The 24472-nt window shown below is 18.5% G+C and overlaps 5 protein-coding genes across 5 annotated transcripts; 2 read left to right on the top strand and 3 right to left on the bottom strand.

Moving 5' to 3' along the window:
• Positions 1 to 347: 347 nt before the first annotated feature.
• On the bottom strand, positions 348 to 8303 carry PF3D7_0812100 (proteasome activator complex subunit 4, putative; the record flags this gene model as incomplete). The annotated part of the gene is made up of 1 exon (XM_001349369.1): positions 348 to 8303. The coding sequence occupies one exon, from the start codon at positions 8301 to 8303 to the stop codon at positions 348 to 350; it is 7956 nt and encodes a 2651-aa protein (XP_001349405.1).
• A 2675-nt stretch (positions 8304 to 10978) lies between these two features.
• On the top strand, positions 10979 to 12701 carry PF3D7_0812000 (conserved protein, unknown function; the record flags this gene model as incomplete). The annotated part of the gene is made up of 2 exons (XM_001349370.1): positions 10979 to 12331; positions 12615 to 12701. The coding sequence occupies 2 exons, from the start codon at positions 10979 to 10981 to the stop codon at positions 12699 to 12701; spliced, it is 1440 nt and encodes a 479-aa protein (XP_001349406.1).
• Positions 12702 to 12897: 196 nt separating this feature from the next.
• Positions 12898 to 17036, bottom strand: PF3D7_0811900 (RNA-binding protein, putative; the record flags this gene model as incomplete). The annotated part of the gene is made up of 6 exons (XM_002808794.1): positions 12898 to 12985; positions 13086 to 13209; positions 13342 to 13409; positions 13501 to 16511; positions 16639 to 16788; positions 16947 to 17036. 6 exons carry the CDS (start codon positions 17034 to 17036, stop codon positions 12898 to 12900), a joined length of 3531 nt encoding a protein of 1176 aa, XP_002808840.1.
• A 777-nt stretch (positions 17037 to 17813) lies between these two features.
• Positions 17814 to 19577, top strand: PF3D7_0811800 (conserved Plasmodium protein, unknown function; the record flags this gene model as incomplete). Its single annotated transcript, XM_001349372.1, has 1 exon — positions 17814 to 19577. The coding sequence occupies one exon, from the start codon at positions 17814 to 17816 to the stop codon at positions 19575 to 19577; it is 1764 nt and encodes a 587-aa protein (XP_001349408.1).
• Positions 19578 to 19736: 159 nt separating this feature from the next.
• PF3D7_0811700 (conserved Plasmodium protein, unknown function) lies at positions 19737 to 23405 on the bottom strand (the record flags this gene model as incomplete). Its single annotated transcript, XM_001349373.1, has 1 exon — positions 19737 to 23405. One exon carries the CDS (start codon positions 23403 to 23405, stop codon positions 19737 to 19739), a length of 3669 nt encoding a protein of 1222 aa, XP_001349409.1.
• Between the last annotated feature and the right edge of the window lie 1067 nt (positions 23406 to 24472).

Here is a 24472-nt window from a genome sequence, read left to right as displayed (position 1 = left end):
AAAAACAAAATTTTTAAAAATTAAAAAGTTTATTTTATTTTGTATAAATGAATAAACACAAATGTATGACATGTATTATATATATATATATATATATATAGGTGTATATTTGTTTGTTATATTTTTATTTATTTTTTATTATATTTTTATTTATTTTTTATTTTATTTTATTTTATTATTATTTTTTTTTTTTTTTTTGTATAAAATAACTTATATAAAAATATTATCATGCTAAAATATAAATATATTAACATGACATCATATTAATATATGAAAAACAAATATAAAGAAATATTCTTTTTAAAGTATAAATATTTGTTTTGTGAAACTAATTATATTTACACATTTTATGTGAAATAATTTAGCTCTCCTTTATATAAGTCCAAAATATTTAACTGTTCTTCTGTAAATATTTGTTTATATTTGTATTCCCATTCATCCTTATGTGTTCTTAAAAAGTTTTGAATACACTTTTCTATCTCTTTTTTTATAACATGTGAAGAACTGTTAGACAATTTTGCTACACTTATTAATATATTTGGTAACCATGGGGGTATGTAATTTGGGAAAGAATTAACAATACTTATAAGTGCATAAATAGAAACTGTTTTTTTTTTGTCTATGATTTTGAATGAAGTTTTTTTAGATATGGAAGGTAGTTTTTGTAAATTTTTATGATCATTTAGTATGGATAGAAAATAACTGGAAAAGATTTGAAGTGTCTTATTATCATAATAACAAAATACAGATGATAAAATATCACGTGATAAATTTTGAATTTCAATATAACTATCAACTAATAATGATATAAACATATTTAAAAGAAAAGCATTTTCTTTTTTATTATAAAAGAAAATACAATAATACAAATGAAAATAATAACAAAATTGTAAGGCACAATTTCTTATTTTCCAATTAGATTTGTTAATCAAATTGCTTATATTTTTAATAACTAAGGTTCCTATATCTTCTTCTAATAAAATATTTAAATTATGCACTTGCTCTGGGAAACCCACATTCTTTAAATTATTATCATTATTATTATTTATATCATATATTTGTATATTATTATTACTACTATTTATTATATCAAATTTGAATAAATATAAAGATGGACATAAAAAGCAATTGATTGCTTTACTAACCAATCCATTAATAAACACATCAACCAACTGAAATGATAACATGAACATCTTTAAAAATATAATACTTAAGTTGTTAAATACATACATACATTTATTATTAAATGCTGTAAGTGTTAAATATGCACATGTTTCTAATATATATATATATTTCGACTGTTTTGATAAGCTTATACTATTTTCCTCTAAATATGTAATAACATTGTTAGCTGATGTATATAAAAATAATAAGATATTATAATACATACATTTCAAATGTTCATAATGTTTATTATCATATAAGACATATAACATATAACAAAATACATCACCTATAATTTGTCTAACTGATATGTTATCATTTTCAATTAATTTTACCAAAGTCATTAAGCTGTTATCCAACATGTAAACATTTTTATGAAGACTATATAAAAGCATAATATCTAATAATTGCATTTTTTTCTTAAATGTTACATTAGATATATCTTGAACATTAAACCTTAAACAGAAATCAAATAACTTATTATATACATGAATATATTTCTTTTTTATATTAATAAATAACAAATGAAAACAATATATCCAAACATTAAATACTTCAATATTTACTATGGCAATTTCTTTTTCTAATAAATTTACTATAACTTTTATTATATCTTCAGATTCTTCTTTATTTCTTAGTTTTCTTATCGATAAAAGTAAAGGGCACAATATTGATATAAATGCACACTTATATTCATTATCAGAATAATGTATATCCATTTGTAATTCTTTTAATATTATAAGTACCATTTCAAAATATTTCAATTTACAATTTTTAACATTTAAATTTTCACTATAGGTAATATCATTTCTTGGTTCTTTCTCATTATTATTATTATTATTATTATTATTATCACCCGAATCATTTGCTTTATCACTTATCATGTTTTCATTACAAGAAATATGGTTTCCTTCTTTTTCTTCTAAATTATGTTTGTTTAAATGATCGGAAATATATTCCCCATTATCATTTCCATTATGTGTACTTATACATTCAACTATATGTGCATCTACATTTTCTTTTATAGTTTGTTCTTCTGTTATATCCTTATTATAATTTTCATCTCTCATCAAGTTTTCCATTGTATGCAAACGAGCCTCTTTCTCTTGCATTTCTTCAAAATAAGTATTTTGTATATTAACTAAAAATTCAAAGAAGACATAATAAGAATAGAAATCTTTTAGATAAGTTTCACTTATTTGTGTAAAACCTTTGAATGGCTTTTGAATTTTGGACAAATTAATTATTATTGCATTCATACTGTTGTTTTTCTTCTTGTTTTTTAAATTTTTATATATACATATATCAATAAAATTTTTATAAATTTTATCTGTTTCAAATGTGAGTGCTATATGTTTTGGCATAACACCTTTCAAATGAAAATCATTTAAATATTTCAACATTTTAATAAATCCACAAAATGCTAAATTATATACATGAACATTTTTTTTGATAGACAAATTTTCTACTAAATAATTAAAATAAAATTCACAATGATTCTCTACTACAAAATAATTAAAACAAATTAAAAATGACATAATAACAATTTGTGAATATACATTATTCTTTTTTTCACTTTCTTCCTTTAAACATAAAAAAAGTTTATTTATTTTTTTCTTTTTTCTCTTTTCTTCTACACTCTTTTTAATAAATCTATTATTAATAATGGAATAAACTAATTTCATACATTTCATAGTTATATCTTCTTTCTGTATATCTAATCTTAAAATTCTAATAATAACTTTAAGAAACTTTTTCAATAAATACACATCAGTACTAATTTTTTTTATTAACCCCATATTGTTTAAAATACTTACTATTATTCCATTAAATGAGCTAATACATTTATTTTCAAAATAATCATTATTATTTAAATCATTTAAACTTTTTAAGCTACTCCACTTATTAATAGATGCATTATTAATATTATTATCATATTCATTGGATATATTACTTTCTTTTACAAATTCAGTATTGTTAATGTGTTCCGATGTGTTTTGAATAGCGCTTTCCTCCTCATCATTTTTCTCTATAGATATATTTTCCTTATTTATTACATCCCTTTTCATGTTTTGTTCTTTTAATTCTCCATCATTTGAATCATCCAATGTTTTCTTCTTTCGTAAGATATCCCCCTTGGAAAGCAAATACAACTTAATGTAATTTTTCAAATAAAAGGCACATGTTTTTAAAAAGGAAACCTTAATCATTTTAAAAGATGGCAAAATTAATTTAATTGTATTTTGAGCATAAGATCGCACTTGAGAATAAATAGATAAATTAATATAGAATAAAATATTACATAATTGTTTTCTAAATCCACGGAAAGCATAATTTTTTTTTCTTTGTTTTAATCTTTCATTAAATAAATAAAATATATTATTAATATATTGACTTTTTATTATATCATAATTATAACTATAAGGATAAATATTATATGTAAATGATAACACACTATTAATATATTCATTATATAAACTTGAGTTTGCATTTTCATTACATTTTAATAATAAGAAATGTATGTTTTTAATCATTTTCCTTTGAACTTTTGCATCAGCTTTTATATCTTTTTCTCTATTTTTTATAACTATATTATAAAATTCTTCTTTTAATTTTTTGAGTTCACTTTTATTATCCATATTTTGGACTATTTTTTCATTTGAACTGTTCTCAGTCTTTTCTTCATTATCATTACATGCACGAATAAATGTGGACATATCTAAAATATTTGCAGGTACTTTTAACACGTGTAAAGATAAGGTAATAACAATTTCTGATATATATACATATAAAACGAAAGATAATTTCGAATTAATAACATGACATTTGGTTAATAAATTATTATAATTATATCTTTCATCTGGATATAGAAAACTAGTTGGTTTAATTATACATTTTATAACTTTATATATTCTTGATATAACATTAGCATATGTTAAGGAAAATTTCCATTCTATTTTCCTCCTATTTTCATCTAACTTTCTTTTTTCAATATACCTTAAAATATTAGGTGTATTAATTGGAATATCACATTGAATTAGTAAGTCTATTAAATAATCCAAAAGAAAAAAAATAAACTTTTTGCCTACCTTTACATCTTCTAATAATGGTGTTTTCCATTTTATTAATTCGTTTGTATCATTTGATTTGTGTGGCGAAACAGTTGTATCATTTATTTGATTTGGAGAAACGTTAGTATCACTTGATTTGTGTGGCGAAACAGTTGTATCATTTATTTGATTTGGAGAAACATTAGTATCATTTATTTGATTTGGAGAAACGTTAGTATCATTTGATTTGTGTGGCGAAACACTTGTATCATTTATTTGATTTGGTGTAACATTTGTATCATTTATTTGATTTGATAAAACATTTGTATGATTTATTCGATTTGGCGAAACATTAGTATCATTTATTTGATTTGATAAAACATTTGTATGATTTATTCGATTTGATAAAACATTTGTATGATTTATTCGATTTGGAGAAACGTTTGTATGATTCATGATATTCTCATAATATACTATGACATGCCACGGTATTCCCCAATATGCTGCTGTACATAATTTTTCCTTATTACTCATTTTTTCATTTATTGGAAAACATGAATAATCCATTATTGTTACACTAAAATTATATTCTAAAAATCTATATATAATTTTACATATATATTTGAACACAGAAATATTATCTTCCACTATATATATTTTAATTAATTGATATATATCTTCTACATTGAGAAATTCATTTTTTGCTCTTCTCATTAAACTTGACAAAAACTGTAAATAACATTTTACAGTATCATCATTTGCATATTCATTTTTCGTATAAACATAATATTCTTCTATTTGTTGAGATTCTAAAGATGTTTGTTGACATTTTGATGTTTCATTATTCATGTTATTCATATTATTATTTGCACTGGATAATATAATTATTCTTTTCTTTTTCTTTTTTATTATCAATTTTTTATAAAAGGCATTAAACAAAAGATCAAATATTTTTTTATTATCTACTAAACTTATAGCATATGGTATAATGGATAAAAATTTGGAATTTTCTAATTCAATATTATTTAGAAATCTTTGACTTAAATCATATACTATTTTATGATCTAAATGAATAAACAAAGAGATTATTGTTGTCTTTAATCCTGTATATAAATCATTTTCTATTTTATTGTCTTTATTATCTCCATTTTGTTTTTTACTATCTTTACTTTTTTGACTCTTGGAAAACTTAATGAAATATAGAATTTTATCAAAAAATTCATATACCCAATAACACATATAATCAATCAATTCTTTTCTTTCTATTAATAATTTTTTTATATCTTCCTTATTCAACATTTTTTTATTATCCTCACTAAATAAAGATATCATTTTTTTATATTCATCAATAGCTAAAGTATAATCATCATTTGTACAAGTATCTAATTTTACAATAGATATGTATGAAAATAAAATACTCAGAAAAGAGAAAATTGTAAAACTTTTATAGACATCACATATATCTATACCCATATTCATAACATATAAGATATCTTTTAAATATTTTGATTTATATTTTATTAATAATGGTAATAACAAACATAAAGATAATAGACAATTACATATTTGTGTTGAAATATTAACGTTCATTAAACAATCCATTATCTTCTTAACAAATATATCTAAACAATTTATATCAATAATACATAAATGTTTTAAAATATTTTCAAATAAACTAATTCCTTTATTACTTTTTGGAAACATCCCTTGAACAGCTAAGGCCATAAATTTCTCTATTACAAACTTTTTATCATCTTCCATAATAAAAAAATTATTAACATAATCATTCATATATTTTTGTTCTAAATATTCATTATTTGTATTAGTATTATCAAGATGTGAAGTTCCATTTATTTTGTTATTTTCCATTTTTTTACAAAATTCAGTTTTTTTATTCTTTCGTTTTAAATAAATTTCTTCCCTTTTCATTTTTCTAATAAAACAATATAAGAAGGAATTAATAAATAAATTGATATTCCCGATATGTTTTCCTATATTGGATGGATGAATATGTGGCATAAATAATGAGGTAATAATATTTAGATATTCGTATGTATCAATGTTTGTAAATATGGGGAAAAAATTCTCCCGAAGAGAATTATCACAACTATTGTCATTATTGTTGTCATTATTATTGTCATTATTATTGTCATTATTATTGTCATTATTATTGTCATTATTATTGTCATTATTATTGTCATTTTTATTGTCATTATTATTATTACCATTTGTATTATTATACATAAAATTTGTGTTGCTATTATTTGTGTTCATTTCTGTCATGGTAAAATTTTTCTCATTCATGGTGGAAAGAAATTTATATAATAATTCTTGGGGATCATTTTCGTTTTTATTAGATGGATTATGATTTCCTTTCTTATATTTCTTGTTTAACAAGAAAACAAAAATTTTCGAAATAACTTTGACTACACTTTCGTTATCATTGACTAACAAATTGTAATCTTCTGGTATAAAATATTTAGATGAATTTAGCTGCACATTACTTGGTAATTTTATATAAAATAAAAATAGAAAGTAAATTACATGAAGAATTTCTTGCATTTCATTTTCAATATTTAAATTATATATATATGCATATTTTAAACCTTTATATATAATATTAACAAATGCATAATTAATACAATTCCAATTAAATCGTCTTATTTTTTTATAAAGATAAAGTACCTTTTTATATTTAATTAATTTATAACACAAATCATGAGAACTTAACTGACTCAACAAAACATAATTTAAAAATATGGTATTATATCTTGTACATACTTCTAAATCTTTTATATCACATACTGATTTGTCTATATTTAAATAGTTATTCTGCACATGTCTTTTTTCCATTAATGTATTATCATATTCATTCGTAATATTATCAATATTTTTTACATTTGTATTTTTTTCTAACATATCACAAGAATCATTTTGTCCATCTTTATTAATATTTATTATATTATCAGCCTTAATATATTCTTCATCACAATTTGTATTATAATCATCATTATTATTATGTATATTTTTTCTTTCATTTAATTTTCTATTTATTAAAAAAATAACATTATTCTTATCAAAATAATCTTCTTCAGAAAATAAACCTTCTTTATCGTTACTATCTACATATTCTTCATATAAATATGAATAATCATTATTTAAAGCAAATTCTACTAATAAATTATGTACATCAATATTGTAATAACAAAAATATTTTATATGGTTTAAAAGGTTTAGTATAGCACCCATATAACTTTTATAAGCATTATGACTATATTCATCATGTTTATTATTATTATTATTATTATTATTATTATTAATATAATTATTGTTATTATTACTTAAGTATTCATAAAGTAAATTGAATAAATATTTATAATCAATAATATTGAATATACATTTCTGAATATATAAACGAAAACTTTCATCTTTCCCATTAATTATAACCTCTTCATTTAAAAATGTTTCATCTTCTTTTTTTTTATTTTTTTCATATATTCCATTACAAGTAACATACACATCATTAAATATATTAAGCTTGTTATCATTAATACTACTGTCTAATTCACTCCCTTCATGTAAATTTTGATATTCATCATAATAATTATCACTCATATAAGCATACGAATTATTAGTACAATCACTTTTCATACCTTTGTCAAAATGAGATTCCACACATTTAGCTACATTTTCATTTTTTCCATTCTCTTCTTTCAAAATTAATTTTCTATCATATTCAAAAAAGAAATCATACAAAATATACTTTTTAATATTCTTAAATATACTAGAAATACATTGACAAATATAACATTTCAAATTTGGGCTGATACTTTTATTTTGTAATGAATTCCATAAATATCGAATCATAAAAATGTAAAAATGAAACGACTTGTACTTTTTCGTATTTATTACCTCATATGTATTAAATAGTTTTATGACTGATGCAACATTATAGGAATTTCTTTTTTTTAAAAATACTATTCTTTTTATTTCACTAAGTATTTCATATTTTTCTTTATTTACATTTGCCTTGATATTTTTCGGTAAAAAGTTAGTATAATTATTTAATTCTCTAAACACATCAAGCATTTTTCAATCCAGTGTGTAAAAATAATAAAATATAAAGGATAAAAGAAAAATTAAAGATATGACGTAATAATATTATATGATGTAAAATTTTTTTTTTTTTTTTTTTTTTTTTTTTTTTTTACATGTGGTTTATTATTTTTTATTTTGACATTATATAAACATACATACATATATATATATATATATATATATATATATATAGGGAACTGTTAATATTCATCAAAAAAAAATCGTATCCCCTCTTATTTTATTTTTCGTAGTTCGAATATTTTTCATATATAATGAATAAATATATTTTCATATGGGTAAGGGAAAATATATATATATATATATATATAATATATATATAGTATTATTTCTAATAAGGTGTAAACTTTATACGTAAACGTTTCCTTTTTCAAAAAAAAAAAAAAAAAAAAAAAAAAAGATAATAAGAATAATTAAAATATATAATATATATATATATATTTTTTTTGATATTTTCTTATTTAACTAATAACAATATGTATTAATTTATATGAATAAATATGATAATCTTTAAAAATATATATATATATTATATACATATACATAATTTTTTTTTTTTTTTTTTTTTTTTATTTATTTATTTATTTTTTTATTTATTATACTAAATAGTTAATATACGTATTCATGTATAGTACTCTTTTTTTTAATAAATATATCATGCTTTTATATAATTTTCTTTAATATTTGTTTTAATTCTACATGAAAAACACATATATATCTTCTTAAATTGCAAAAAGAATAAATTCAAAAAAAAAAAAAAAAAAAAAAAAAAAAAATCATTTTATTTTGTTAACACATATAACATTCATAATATATATATATATATATATATAATAAAGTTATTTATTCTAATCATTATTTTTTTCTTTCTCTACCAAAGTTGAACAACTTTTATATTATATATATATTATATAATATACATATAATATTTGTTTTCTATTTTTAAATAATATTAAAATTTTATTATATCATATAATCACTTTTTTTTTTTCTTATTCATCATTTTTTATTATATGTAAAATAATATAATATAATATTCATTGGAAGCTAAAAAAATACGTCCAAGAAGAAATACAAAATTATTTTCTTATTTATTCATTTTTACTATTAATAAATTTTATTATAGTATTTAAAATATATGTATATATATTATTATATATATATATATCCATTAAATATGTACTAATTTATACATATGATGGCACATATATATAATATAAATTATGTATGCATGAATTTCATATATTATAAAAAATTTTAAAATATATAATTAATTAATTTTCTTTTTTTTACGATGTTTTAAAATGTACATAAAAGTCACATAAGAAATAATATTATATACATGTATATATATTTATATTATGGAAAAAGAAGAAAATATACTTTTATAAAAATATATTTTCATTTTATTTTTTTTTATAATATAAAATATGTATGTATATTATAAATATATTATGTATAATTATTTAAGAAAAGTATATTTATATAGAAATATAATCGGTCTGTTTTTCTTCCTTTTATAAGAACTTTTCTTTGTATTCAATTAATATTAAAATTACGAAGACCTGAAATACTTTAAATATTATCGTAATACTTTTATGATTTTTTTTTTTTTTTTTTTTTATTATCTTTAAGATATAAGAAAATAATACATAAGTAACACTTTAAATGAAATAATATATATATATATATATATATTTATTTATTTATTTATTTATTTATATTTATATAACATATTATAGAAATAAATAATGTATTATTTAATGTACTTAAAAAATAAATAAATTATTTTATTTATTATATTTTCTTCTTTCAAAATTATATATAATTGAACAACTTATTTTATATATACCATTTATTATCAAATATACAATTAATCCCTCTTATTCTTTTTAAGGAGAACTGTATTGTTAATTTTTCAATTAGAAGTCTTATAATAAATATTTATTTTATAAATATGCAATAAAATTAAAAAAAATTAATTTTTCTCAATATGTATTGAAATAGAAAACTTTTCTCTTGTTATAAGGTCTTCTTTCACGTTTTAGAAACACTGGAAAATAACCAGTATAATAATAATAGTATTATATATATATATATATATATATTATATAAATTTTTTTTTTTTTTTTTTCATACATGACCTATATCTACAAATGTGTAAACAAAATAAAATAAATGAAAATGTATATAGGACATTGTTCATTATTTATACATATACATGTATATTTATTTATTTATTTATTTAAATTTAAACTTTCTTATTAATCTTATTTTATAAATTATAAAAATATGTTATGAAATATATGGATTATAATTTATGTTTCAGGTTTATATTTATTTTTTTTTTTTTTAAATAATCTTGGAATTATAAAAATATAGCTAGCTTATTTTTCTTGTTATCATAAGAATGCTCATATTTTTTATATGTATAATTTTATTTTGCTTTATTTTCAAATATGTGATATCTGATATTATTCTATATTTTTTCTATAAATTAATTAAATATAATATAAATGTAAATATATATATAAATATATATTTATTATAATATATTATGTAATATATTATATTATATTATATATTTTTTATTTTTTTATTAAATTAATTTTTTTTTTTTTTTTTTTTTTTTTCAATATAACAGTGGGATGATATTACATCGAGTTATAAAATCCTTTTTTAGTAGTGATTTGAATGTTTCAAAATTGTTAAGAAAAAAGGGTATATTGTTTGAAAATGTGAAAAGGGAAAATTGTGTAAAAGATTTAATTGTCAAGTTTATGGAGTTGAAAGGAGTACCCATTAATGAGGATGACATTCACATTATGAAAAATATTTTATGTAGACCTACGGGTAGAATTATGATATTAATTGATAATTTAAAGAAGCAAAACTTTAATTTTAATTTTGATATGTATGAGAAGAAAGAAGAACAAAATGAAAGAGAACATTTTAAAGATAAAATGAAAACAAATAATATAAAAAATGGACAAGTAATAAAAGAAAATGAAAAGAATAAAAGTGATAATAAAGATATAATGAATATTACAAATAATAATGATGATGATAAAACTAATATAATTTATAATAAAGAAGAATATTATAAATTAAAAACATTATTTAAAGATTGTAAAATACATTTATGTGATGATTATGAAATTGAAAAGTTTGTAGAAGAATGTGAACGTTTTTTAAGATTTACTGATGATATAAAAAGAATATCAAAATTTGAAAATTTAGATAAAATTATTACTATTATAAATATACCTAGTTGTTATGGTAGAAAAGAGCTTAGCGAAATTATATATACAGCTTGTAATGTACGTATAGAATTAAATAATATTATATTTAGATTTAAAAAAAATGGAATACAAAGTGATTGTGCATATATATTATGTAATAATATCAAAGATGCAAATATAATTATACACACAATTCAAGAATATCCAGTTGCAAAAAAATATCATCTTACAGAATTTTATGGAACAGCCTTCTTATATGCTTCAAAAAATAATTTATTTATAAGTTCAGAAAAATTAGATTATATAACCATCTTTTCAAAATATAAAATATTCACATGTGGATGGCATAAAGATATATCTATTAAAGAATTTGAATCATTTTTAATTACACTCAAAATATTTCCAAAAAAAATTATTAAAATCAATTATAGTAAGAATAATATATTAAAAAATAATGAAAATAAACCAGATGAACATTCCAATGATAAAACATTAAGGGAACATATATGTGATAACAATATTAATCAGTTAAATCAAACAAATCCAAATCATATTTTAATTAATATTGAAGAAGAATCTTCCTCACACAATGATAACAAAAGTAAGGAATCTAATGAACAAAATGATTTAAATACTTCATCATTTATTTTATTTTTTGAAAATATGAGAATGACTAAAAAGGTTTTTACAAAATTTGAAAGACTAAAAAAGAAATGGAAAATGTCTGCATCCAATAATTTTTATGCATACCCTAAAATTGTAAGCACAAAAAATAAAATAAAAAATTTATATATACGTAAAATTGTAAAAATGATATTTCTTTTAGAAACACATTTATGAACAAATATAAAGCAAAATGAAAATAGCTAATATTATATATATATATATATATATATATATATATATATGAACGAATAAATATATAGATATATGTATGTACTAAAAAAAAAAAAAATAATATATATATATATATATATATATAATCACAAAAAGAAAAAATATATACATAGTACATATAATATTTCCTCTCCTTTTTATTCAGCCTGATATTCATTTTAGTGATGATATAGAATACATGGACGAAAATGAATATGAAGATTCTGACTTGGACGAAGAAATAGAATATTAACAAAAAAAAAAATATATATATATATATATTTCTTTGAAAAGAAGTGAGTTTCTCCATTTAAATTTATTCTTTTTCAATTAAATATGTACCATTTTTCCTTTACTTTCCATTTTTTTTTTCTTTTTTATTTGTTTAATTTATTTTATCCTTTATTATTTTATTATTTTTTTTTTGTTCAATTTTGAAAACTGGATTTTTATTTTTTAATTTTTCGTATTCTATTGTATAATCCGGTGCCAATGTCAAGCCTTATATTTTTGGAAAAATTTATCTCATATGTTACACTAAAAAATGAAAATAAATAAATAAATAAACATATATATATATATATATATGTATACATATATATATTTTTGAAACACATCAACATTTGAAGGTACTTACTTTTTCTCTTTATATGTGAAATAGTCATCATGTATGTGGAAATAATAATTCATTATTCTATTTATATAATAACTAAAGTTTATCCACTTTTTATCATTCAAATAAGACCACTGATATTCCGTAACTAAATAAAAAAAAATATATGTACATGTATATATATATATATATATATATATATATATAGTAATATAGTCATTTATGTCATGTTATGATTAATAATTTCAGGAATACATATATTTATTTAATTTTTTTATACATTGAGAACTTTGAGTGGGAGAATTAGAATTTAAAAAATCATCATCCTCTAGGTTCCAAACAATTTCTCTGTAAAAAAAAAAAAAAAAAAAAAAAAAAAAATTAATATATAAATATATTTATAAATATATATATATATTTCTTATGTTTATGAATATACCCTTTTTCTTCTACTTGATCTTCCTTCTTATTTTGTTGTTGTTTCATTAATAAATAAGGAATCATCTGATTATGAATGTCTATGGATAGTTTTGAATTTTCTTCATCATCTGTAATGTCTTCCTCATCTTCGTCTTCATCTTCATAAATATCTAATTCATTTTTATTACACATATGTTCATCATTTGGTTTAATTTTTTTTAAATCCATATTGTTCTCTATTGTTGGTGAGTCTTTTTTTATATCCTTCTTAGTAATTACACTACTTCCTTCAGGATCTTCATCATAATCATTTTTATTATTATTATTATTATTATTATTATTACTACTACTTGTTTTATCTTCCTTACTGTTCATATCTTTAATATTCTCCTTATTATCACCATGAGTTGTCAATTCTTTATGTTCCTTAATTTGAGAAAGCCCTTCTTTCATATTTACATCCATTTGTACAGTCGCGTTTTTGTTATCGTCATTAGTTGGCACATCTTTCTTTTTTTCTTTATCACTTTTATATATATCTATTAAAGATAACAATTGATTTTTAATATTTGTATCATGCATTTTCAAGTTTGTGTTTCTCTTTTTGATGTCACTTATAATATTCGGAATATCACTATATATTTTTGAGGCATGATCTATAATATTTTTCCCATCTCTTTCTAATATTTTGGTGGACATAGAAAATCTCTTATTATCATAATCTATATTTACAATGACTCCTTTTAATTTGTCATTAATTTTAAAATAATCATTTAAATTATCAACTTTTTTTTTAGATATTTCCGATACATGTATTAAACCTACAACATCGAAATATTTTACCATTAAACCATATTTTGAAATATGTATAATATCTACTTCAAGTACATCATATACATTCAGATTTTTAAGCTGTTCATTTTGTTCATATATTAAATTAGAGAAATTTAATTTATTTATATCAGTACAGAAAACTTTTATTTTTTTATTTAATAAAAGATCTTCATTAATTTTTTCTTCTAATTCTTCTTGTTCTGTTTTTATTTTATATTTACATGATAATGCAGATATATGTATAAATGATGTAATATCATTATATATAACAGTTACACCATTTTTTAATATTGCGATTACTTTTACATCAAAAGGTGTTCCTTGTGTTTTATATAATAATATTTTATTTAAGTCATTAATTTTCTGTATATTTTTTAAAGTTAATAATATTTTTCCTGGATACATTTTATATATCTCGAAAATTAATTTATCTTTCTTTTTAAAAACTTCTCTAATGTTACTAATATTATATGGTAATTGATCTACATGTATTTCTGCATAACAAGAATAATTAATATCTACATATGCAAAATCATTTTCTATTTTAAAAATTTCACCAAAAATTAATTTACCAACATATAATTTTTCATATACCTTTGGTTCTTCTTTACTATCATAATTTAATATACTAAATTTATTAAGAGTTAAATTAATTTCTTTGTCATATTTTTCATTATCAATATAATTATTAAAACCATAGGCATTTGTTATTGAATTATCAGGTTTATATATATCATACATTTGTTTTTCATAATTACGTATCATATCTATTAGTATATGTTTCTTTAATTTCTTAGATTCCTTTATTTGATTGACACTCTCATTTTTATTATTTTTTATATTATTATTAATATGAGCGGAACTCATTTTTGGTTCAAATGTATGAATAGACACTTCATCATTTATATTATCGTTATTTACATTGTTTTTATTATCACTGTGAATTTTATTATTATGAATATTATTATCATCGTTATCATCATTTTTATTTTCATTTATTGTATCTTTATGTGTTATTGGCTGTACATCTAATTCTTGTTTTTTTTTTTGGTCATCCTTTTCAATTTTCTTTTTTATTTCATTTATTTTTTCATTAAAATTATAATCAAATTGTCCATATTTTAAAAAATAATATTTTTCATAATGTTCATGTAAGAATGTTAAAAAATCATAATTATTTCTTTGTGGTTCTAATCTATTTCTCTTAATGTGCATTTTTTTAAGATGGTGTTTATAGTCTTCATATAATTCATCTAGAAAATTATATTCTCTTTTTAATAATTTCTCATTATTTAAATTATTATGTATACTCATAATAACTTTATTTAAATCCTTTAGAAATTCTTTATATTTTTCATCTTTTTCTTTATCGTTTGTATTAAAAATGTTTATATCGTTATCTGTATAATCATTTCCTTCAGATGTTGATTGTGTTTTATTTTTTTTTTCATTTGCATCAGAAATTTTTTTTGCAATATCTCTATACTTGATCAAAAAATTACGAACATGTATAGGAATCTTATTTTTTTTTAAAATAGTATCAATAATTTCTAATAAATTACTATCATTATTACTTTTGAAAGGTTCTAAATTAATTATTTTATCCATTTCCGCAACCAATTTTTTTTCATCTTTATAATTTTTATTGTCATAAAATACTCCAAATAAATCAAATGTATTGCTATCACTTACTATAGAATGATTATTAATTAATTTGTCATATAACATATTTTTTTCCTTTTTGGCTAACTCGATGTAATTTATATTATTAGTATCTTCTTCTTTATTTACATTTGAATTCATATAAATATCTTTTAATGAATCTTCAATAATGTCATATGTATCATCTAATATTTTGTTTTTCTTTTTATGGTCTTTAATATCACTGATATGCTCAAAATTGCTTACGTCGTTTTTTATCAATTTTTCATGCATGGCCTTTTCAACATCTTCAATGGAATTTAATTTTTTATTGTCCTTATCTGATTTGTTAATTGATTTATCTGACTTTTTAATGGCACCATCTATTTTTTCACTTGCATCATCAGATTTTTCTTTTGAATCCTCTAATAATTTTTTTTGCTCTTCGATTTTTTTCAAATTTGTAAAATATTTTTTGCCTTCAGTTTTGATTTTCTTTTCCCGTTCTATTGTTTCTGGAAAGTATGCATTCACTAGTTGTTTGTATGAATATTCCTATAAAAAAAGGAAATAAAGATATGTAATATATATATGAATAAATAAAAATGTGAATACATACATATATATATATATATTTATATTTATATTTATTTATTTATAATATATATTTGTTCAAATGTACATCATCGGCATATTCCTTTAGGACAGGTGCTATGTCCTTATAAATATATGGTATGTAAGGATCAATATCATTATCCTTATGGTTTTTAACACGAAATTCTAGCATCTTCTTTTTTCTCCTTTTATAATACGTATCTGTCTTAAAGTATATCTGAAAAATAATATGTATTGAAATTTTCATATGCCAATAAATAATAACAAAAAATTAGCATATACAATTATATATATATATATATATATATATATGTGTATATATTTCAATTTATATATTTCTCATTTATTTGTATATATTTATTTTCTTTTTTTTACGTAATTATTAGGAACCCATTGACGTTTTATAAAAGCAGAAACAAGGTACAGGACGAATACAAACAACAAATAAATCTTCGTAAATAACATTGTTACATTTTTAATCAATAAAATAAAATAATTTTTACTTTATTTTTGAAATGTGAAAAGATCAAATAATGACATGAAGAAAAAAAAACAAAAAACAAAAAAAGAAGAAAAACGAGAAGAAAAAAGAGAAGAAAAAAAATGAACAAAAAAAATATATATATACTATAAACCCATTTTCTAAAAAAAAATTAATTACTAATACAAACTGGATTAATACTAATCAAATGTGCAACCTAAATTAAAAGATGATGAATTTTAATTTTAATCCATAAATATTTATTAATAATTTTTTTTTTTTTTTTTTTTTTTTTTTTTTTTTTTACATTTCCATAAAAAGAAAATTAAAAAAATAATACCTAAAAGTATACATTATTATTATTATATATATATATATATATATATATATATATATATGTACAATTTAATGTAATATGTTTATATTAAAATATATACTATATGGTATAATATGTATATTATTTAGGGACTTAAATAAAATTCAATTTAATTTAATTTAATTTAATTTCTTTTTATTTTTATTTTATATATATTTTTTTTATGTTATCCTTTTTTTTGTTCTTTATGGGCTATTTATGGAATCCACTTATTTTAAAATATTAAATTTGGGAAATTATTTCAATTACAATTCATTCAAAAAAAAAATTTACATTTTTTTTATATTTTGTTTTTTTTTATTTTTCTTATAATATGTAAGGGCATATATTTTTTTCGTATATTCCCCTTTTAGAATTAAGATAAAAATCAAAAAAAGGGGGAAAAATGATAAGGAAAAGGCTACAATATTTAAAGAAAGATTATTTAAAATATCAATATAGAAATATTATATCATCAAGTATTAAAAAGAGAAAACAGAATTATAAAGGAGAAAGTTTAAATTTATATGTAGCTTTCAATTATAATATAAATTTGTGTCATGAACGATTTGACAAGAATATTTATTTGTATGATGTGAACTCTACCATTTTTAAACTTTCCAAATATATCCATAAATTCAAGAAATATATAAAAAATCAAACAACCAAAAAGAAGGGATATGAAAAGAATGATAAATACAATTATAAAATAGAACAATTATTTATGTGTTATATTTCACTTCATAACAATATTAATAGATATATATTTTTAAGATTAACAAGAGATGTTTTAAATTTCCCACCTTTAAAAGAAAAAATAATTAATGACAAAAAATATTATGAATATCTTTTATATGAAATAATAAAATGTGGACAAGAAAATAAAGTTGATAAAATACATTTTTATGAATATGTAATAAAAATCATTTCAAGTTTCTTATTGAATTCTACTTTATTTTTCAATGAACTTTTTGAAAGGGAATTTTTTTTAGATTTCTTAAATTTAATTAAAAAAGAAGATATTAATAATTATATCAATAATTTTACATATCTGCTTTCATGTATTTCATTATATAAAAGAACACTGAAGAAAAATAATACTTTTCATAACAATAAGGATATAATATTATCATCTAAGTTTTTATCTGAAAATAATTCAAATATATTGATAGAAAAAAAGAAGATGGAACTATTACTAGATAGCTTACATATTATATTACAAATTTTTGATAAAATACAAAATTACCATTATTTTAAACAAATAGATATATGTAATATATTTGATTTTTTAAATGAATTTAAATCATTTCATAAAATAAAAATATGTATTCTTATAAATATTCATAAATATTTGATTCCCTCAAGTGACATGAAACACTTGTGTTTATTATTGTATTTAATAACCTCAAATAAGAATAATAATAATAATAAAAATAATAGAAATATATGTAATGAGTATATACAACAAAACGCCTACAAATACATATACAATATTATTTTTCTAAGAAGAAATGAACTATATGATATTAAAAATTGGAACCTCTTTTTATTAAGCTTAATAAAATATAAAAAAAATGAACGCACCAATAAAATTATGAGAAAGGGCAAAATCAAAAATGTAAAAATGATAAAAATAAATGAAAAAATAAATGATAAAATAAATGAAAAAAAAAATGGACACATAAATGAAAAAATAAATGATAAAATAAATGATAAAATAAATGATAAAATAAATGATAAAATAAATGAAAAAATATATGAAAAAATAAATAGGCACACAAATAAAATAAGTCTTGTTTTAATTAATGGTGAAACAAATAAAACTACAAATATGTCTTCAAGATCACCAAAAAAAAGAAATTATATAAAATACAATAAAAAGTTTGAATTGTGCTTAAATGTTAAAAATAGTTATATGAATAAAAAAAAAAAGTACAAAGAGAGAATTTTATATTTTTCAATCAAGAATTATTTTATGCAATTAATAGAGCAAGAAAAAAAAAAAATAATAAATCCTAAATATATAAAAACATTTTATGAATATTTTTCTTTTTATCATATAAAAAAAAATTGTATAAGAAAAAAAAATTATATATCACCACTAGTTTTAATTCAAAATTATGAAAGTGAAAAAGAAAAACAAAAAAAAAAAAAGAATAATATATGTTAGTATTATATATATATATATATATATATATGTATGTATCATATTGTGATAGGAAAAATTGAAAAATAATTAACATAAATATTTGCAGATCCTAATTGTTAATATAAAAATTAATTTTTTATATTTAAATGAATACAAATTAATTAGTTATATTTTAATTTTTTATTTATTATTTATTGTTTTATTTTTATCATTATACACATATTTAGTACATACATAATTATCAATAAAAGATATATATTTTTGTTTTTGTTCAGTTGTTATATTCACATTTTCATTTTTTTCTATGTGAGTAATATATGGTTGTGGTTTGAATTGGTACATTAATTTGATTTTATCATATATACAATTAAAAGATACAGTAAAATGAATAATTAATGTTTCTTTATTTATATTTGTATATTTTAGTTTATAATATTGGTTTTTTTTTAAATGATCTTGTATATAAAAATAGATATTATAATAAAGTATATAATTTTTTAATAAATAATCTTGTACATATAAATAATTATATTTATAGATATCATCATTATAATTAATTTTTTTTACATATAATAAATATACTTCACTATTAACAATATATGTATTTTCTAATAAATCTAATTGTACATTTATTACTTCATCCTTTTTTTGAGAATCAGTCAAAAAAGGAGTAAATGTATTATTATTATAATGTATATATTGAAAAACTTTATTTAGTTGTATATTAATATCATATATATGTATATTTGATAATTTTAAGAAAAAAAGAGGAGTTAAGTCATTTAAACTGAAATAATATGGGGTTAAGATTTTCTTTTTTTCTTTATTCATTATATTAATTAATTTAAAAATATTCACATTTTTATTTTCACAAATAAAAAAGTCGTTATAAATATTTTTTATATTATCCATTTCAAATATTTTATTTATATTTGAAAAACTAAGATTATCTTTATTCTTATAATAATTATTATTATATATATTATTATTATTACATATATTATTATTATTATATATATCATTATTATTACACATATCATTATTATTACACATATCATTATTATTACACACATCATTAGGAATATTAGACGTGTTATATAATTTATATAGGTGTGTATTTAAGATACACTTTTGTAATATTTCAATTTCTTGATCCTTTTTTGATAACTCATTTTCCTTTTTATTTATATCACTGGATGTTATACAGCAATATTGGGAACTCATATTATTATTATGAATTAAATTTGGTAACAATTCATTTTGTTTACATTCTAATTTATGCTTTTCATTAAGGAGCTTTTGATCTTCACATATTTCTACATCATTATTGTAATTTTGTTTGTTCATTAATTCTATAAGATTTTCCATTGAATTGAAAATTATGAAATAGGAAAAAAATAAATATTTTACAATATCCTTAATATAAAAAAAACAAACACCATTATTTCTTATACTGATTTTTATAATATTATCAATTTTGTTACAGGAATTAAAAAAATTTTGTTTATCATCAGGAAAAATATTACGTATATTTGATATTTCTTTCATATCATTAAAACAAAATAAATTATCATAAGAATTTATAAATTCATCATTTTGAATACCACCATACCAGTTATTGTTATAATGTGATATTATTTTATTAGGATTTATACTATTTTGTAAATTGTCATTATAAATATTATTATAATTATTATTATTATTATTATGAGAATATAAAATGTTTATATTATTTAAATTAGTTGTATGCCCTATTATAGACTTATCATCTAAACCATATTTACTAATACATATAAGATATAACATAAATAAATAAGATGATTGACTTTTAAAAATAAATTCTATATTTTTAAAATGTTTAAAACAACTTTGAGGTAATAAATATTGTATATACCCCTTTTCTTTTATATTATCATTTGGATTTATATTCTCTAATGTTTTTTTTTTTTTAAAACATTCATATAATCTAAAGTAAATATCATTTAATTGAATAACGTAACATTCTTCATAGTTATTATTATATCTTTTATACTCTTCTATATTTGGTTCATATATCTGATCATCATCATTTATGGTAGTTTTTTCATTAAAGCAGTAGATTTCTTTTTTCATATTTTGTTCTTCATTAGTATTATATATTTTTTCATCACCTGTATATGTATTTTTGCTCTCCTCCATATAAAAATTTGTTGTTTCTTTATTCATATCTAAGTATACTTTTTTAACCCCCTTTTTCATCAAGTTGTCCATTTTATGTTTTACAAAAAGGTGGTAATAAAAAAAGTAGGTAACAAAAAGTGGATACAAAAAACATATATGAAAATTGTCATAAATATTAAATAACTGAGATATAAAAACATATTCATAACTTAAATGATAATTTTTATTTTGATCATTCGTATTTTCATTAATATGTCTATGATGGGGTACTAATATATGATAATATGCTGAAAAGCAAAGTCCGTTACCGTTTAAAATAATATAATTATTGTTTATTTGATAAGAATTGATATCTGTCATTTTAATTTCTTGTGTTAAAAAATTAATATATATATAATCATTAATTTGTATAAAAGACTGTTCTAAATAGTTTTCGCCTAATTTCTTAGACAAAACATATTTTTTTAAAATGCTTGTTAATTCATTTATATCATAATATTTCCATTGAATATTTAGAACCTTTTCAGAAAGATAAACAATTTTAATATTTTCAGAATACATATGATCTTGTATAAAATTATTATTAATATATGGATAAATACTAAACATGTTATATATATGAATAAATGCTTTTATTTTATCTTTTAGAAAAGAAGGATATTTATGTATATAAAATTGAAGACATTGTATTTGGCTATCTTCCTTTCGTATTTCACCATCACAATTATTAAACTTAGTGTTCATATTATTATTGTGACTATCATTTTCCTTATAGATTTTTTCTTTATTTTTTAATTTTATTTTTTCATTATATAAATATTCATAAATATCATCATTTATATTAAATGTGTCTACCTTTTTAGGTCCATTAGGACATTGAAATAAATACGTATTAATTTCATTATATATATAATCCTTATTTTCATATATACATATATTATTATATGCATAAAATTTAATTATACTAACATCATGAAATAAGCATTCAGCTCTATTATCATGATATATATTGAAAAGCTTTATTTCATTTTTATCATAATTATTATTTAAGTTGTTATCAACTATTTGTTTCAAACAATAAAATTCATTATTATAATGTGCTTTATTATAAGTATTTTTTTTTTCATTTTGTAAGGAATATCTATTATATTCATTATTACAATTTAAATGATTATTAAATTTTAATACATCGTCAGAATTTACATGCTCATCATTATTTATATAACCATTAAAATTTAAATTATTATCATTATATATATTATTTTCATTTTTACTATTATCTTTTATAACCGAATTTAATTTATTAACCGAATTAATACCCTTTATTGGGTCATTTGTTTCATTTTTTTTTTTTAACGGTTCATATAGTATATTAGAGTTATTTTTTTTTATTACTATATTAGCACACTTATTATTATATGCATCAAGAGTGCTTTCACATATATTATTTTTAATATGCAATTTTTCGTTTTTTTTTTTATTAAATATACCCAAAAATTTTAAAGCATTCTTTTTAGACAAATTATTTATTTTATTATAAGAAATATCTATATTGTCTTTTTCATGAACATTTTTTTTTTCATCATCTTTGAAATCTAGACTACAATTAAAAGAACTCTCATTTAATGAATTTTCAGATAATGAGGAAGAATCATTTTGAATAATTTCAAAAAATTCAGCTTTTTTCATTATATAAATATATCTTATAATATATTATGTAATAATAAACTATATAAATATATTACATTAATATAAATAAATAAATAAATAAATATATATATATATATATATATATATATATTTATAATTTATCTTTCTAGTTATTTTAATTTTTATATCTTTATTTTATTTATTATTTTATTTTATTATTATTAATTTTTTTTTTTTTTTTTTATGCATTTTCTGAAAAATTTCATACATTCAAATATATTTATTTTTTGCTCATTCCAACGAGATAAAAAAGCGAAAAAAAAAAAAAAAATAATTAATTTAAATAATAAATTAACATATTTCAATGTATTTTTTTTTTTTTTTTTTTTTTTTTTTTTTTTGAAGACAATATATAACGAGTATTTTATCAATGATTTATTTAATATATAGAAAAAAAAGAAAAAAATAATTGGACAATATTATATTTATGATACACAATTATATGTAAAATATTTTTATTTATTTAATATTATAAAATCTTATAAAAATAAGGTAATATTTATGAAATAAAATATATTTGATATATACAAAAATAAATTATATTATAATATATATATTATACATAGAATTCTGTATACAACCTTGTGCTTTATAGGGTGCACATTTTGTTTTGGTAAATATTCGTACTTTTACAAACAGGTTAGATAAAAAAAAATTATAACATAAAAAAAATCTATATAATATATATATATATATATATATATAATTATATGTTATAAGATAATAGGTTTTTGTATTTGGTAAATTTTGTTCAAGCCTCAATATTTTCATATTATAGAGGGGTTTTATGAAAAAGAAGAAAACCTTACTTTTTTTCTTTTACATTTGAACCTTTCATTTATATATTTTAATTTTTTTGTAATATATTTTTATATAATGCTTTTCTCCCCTAATATATATATTCCTTATTATATTATACATATAATTACTTATTAATGTTATTACATTGAATTTCCTATGTGTATTTTTTCCTGGATGAATTTTATGATTTATATATATTCATATTTATAAGATGACGCTTTGAATTATTTAAGAAATATATAATT

Source organism: Plasmodium falciparum, assembly GCF_000002765.6.
Source record: "Plasmodium falciparum 3D7 genome assembly, chromosome: 8".
In the NCBI taxonomy this organism is placed as follows: Eukaryota; Apicomplexa; class Aconoidasida; order Haemosporida; family Plasmodiidae; genus Plasmodium; species Plasmodium falciparum.
This window is presented reverse-complemented; position numbering and strand designations above follow the sequence as displayed.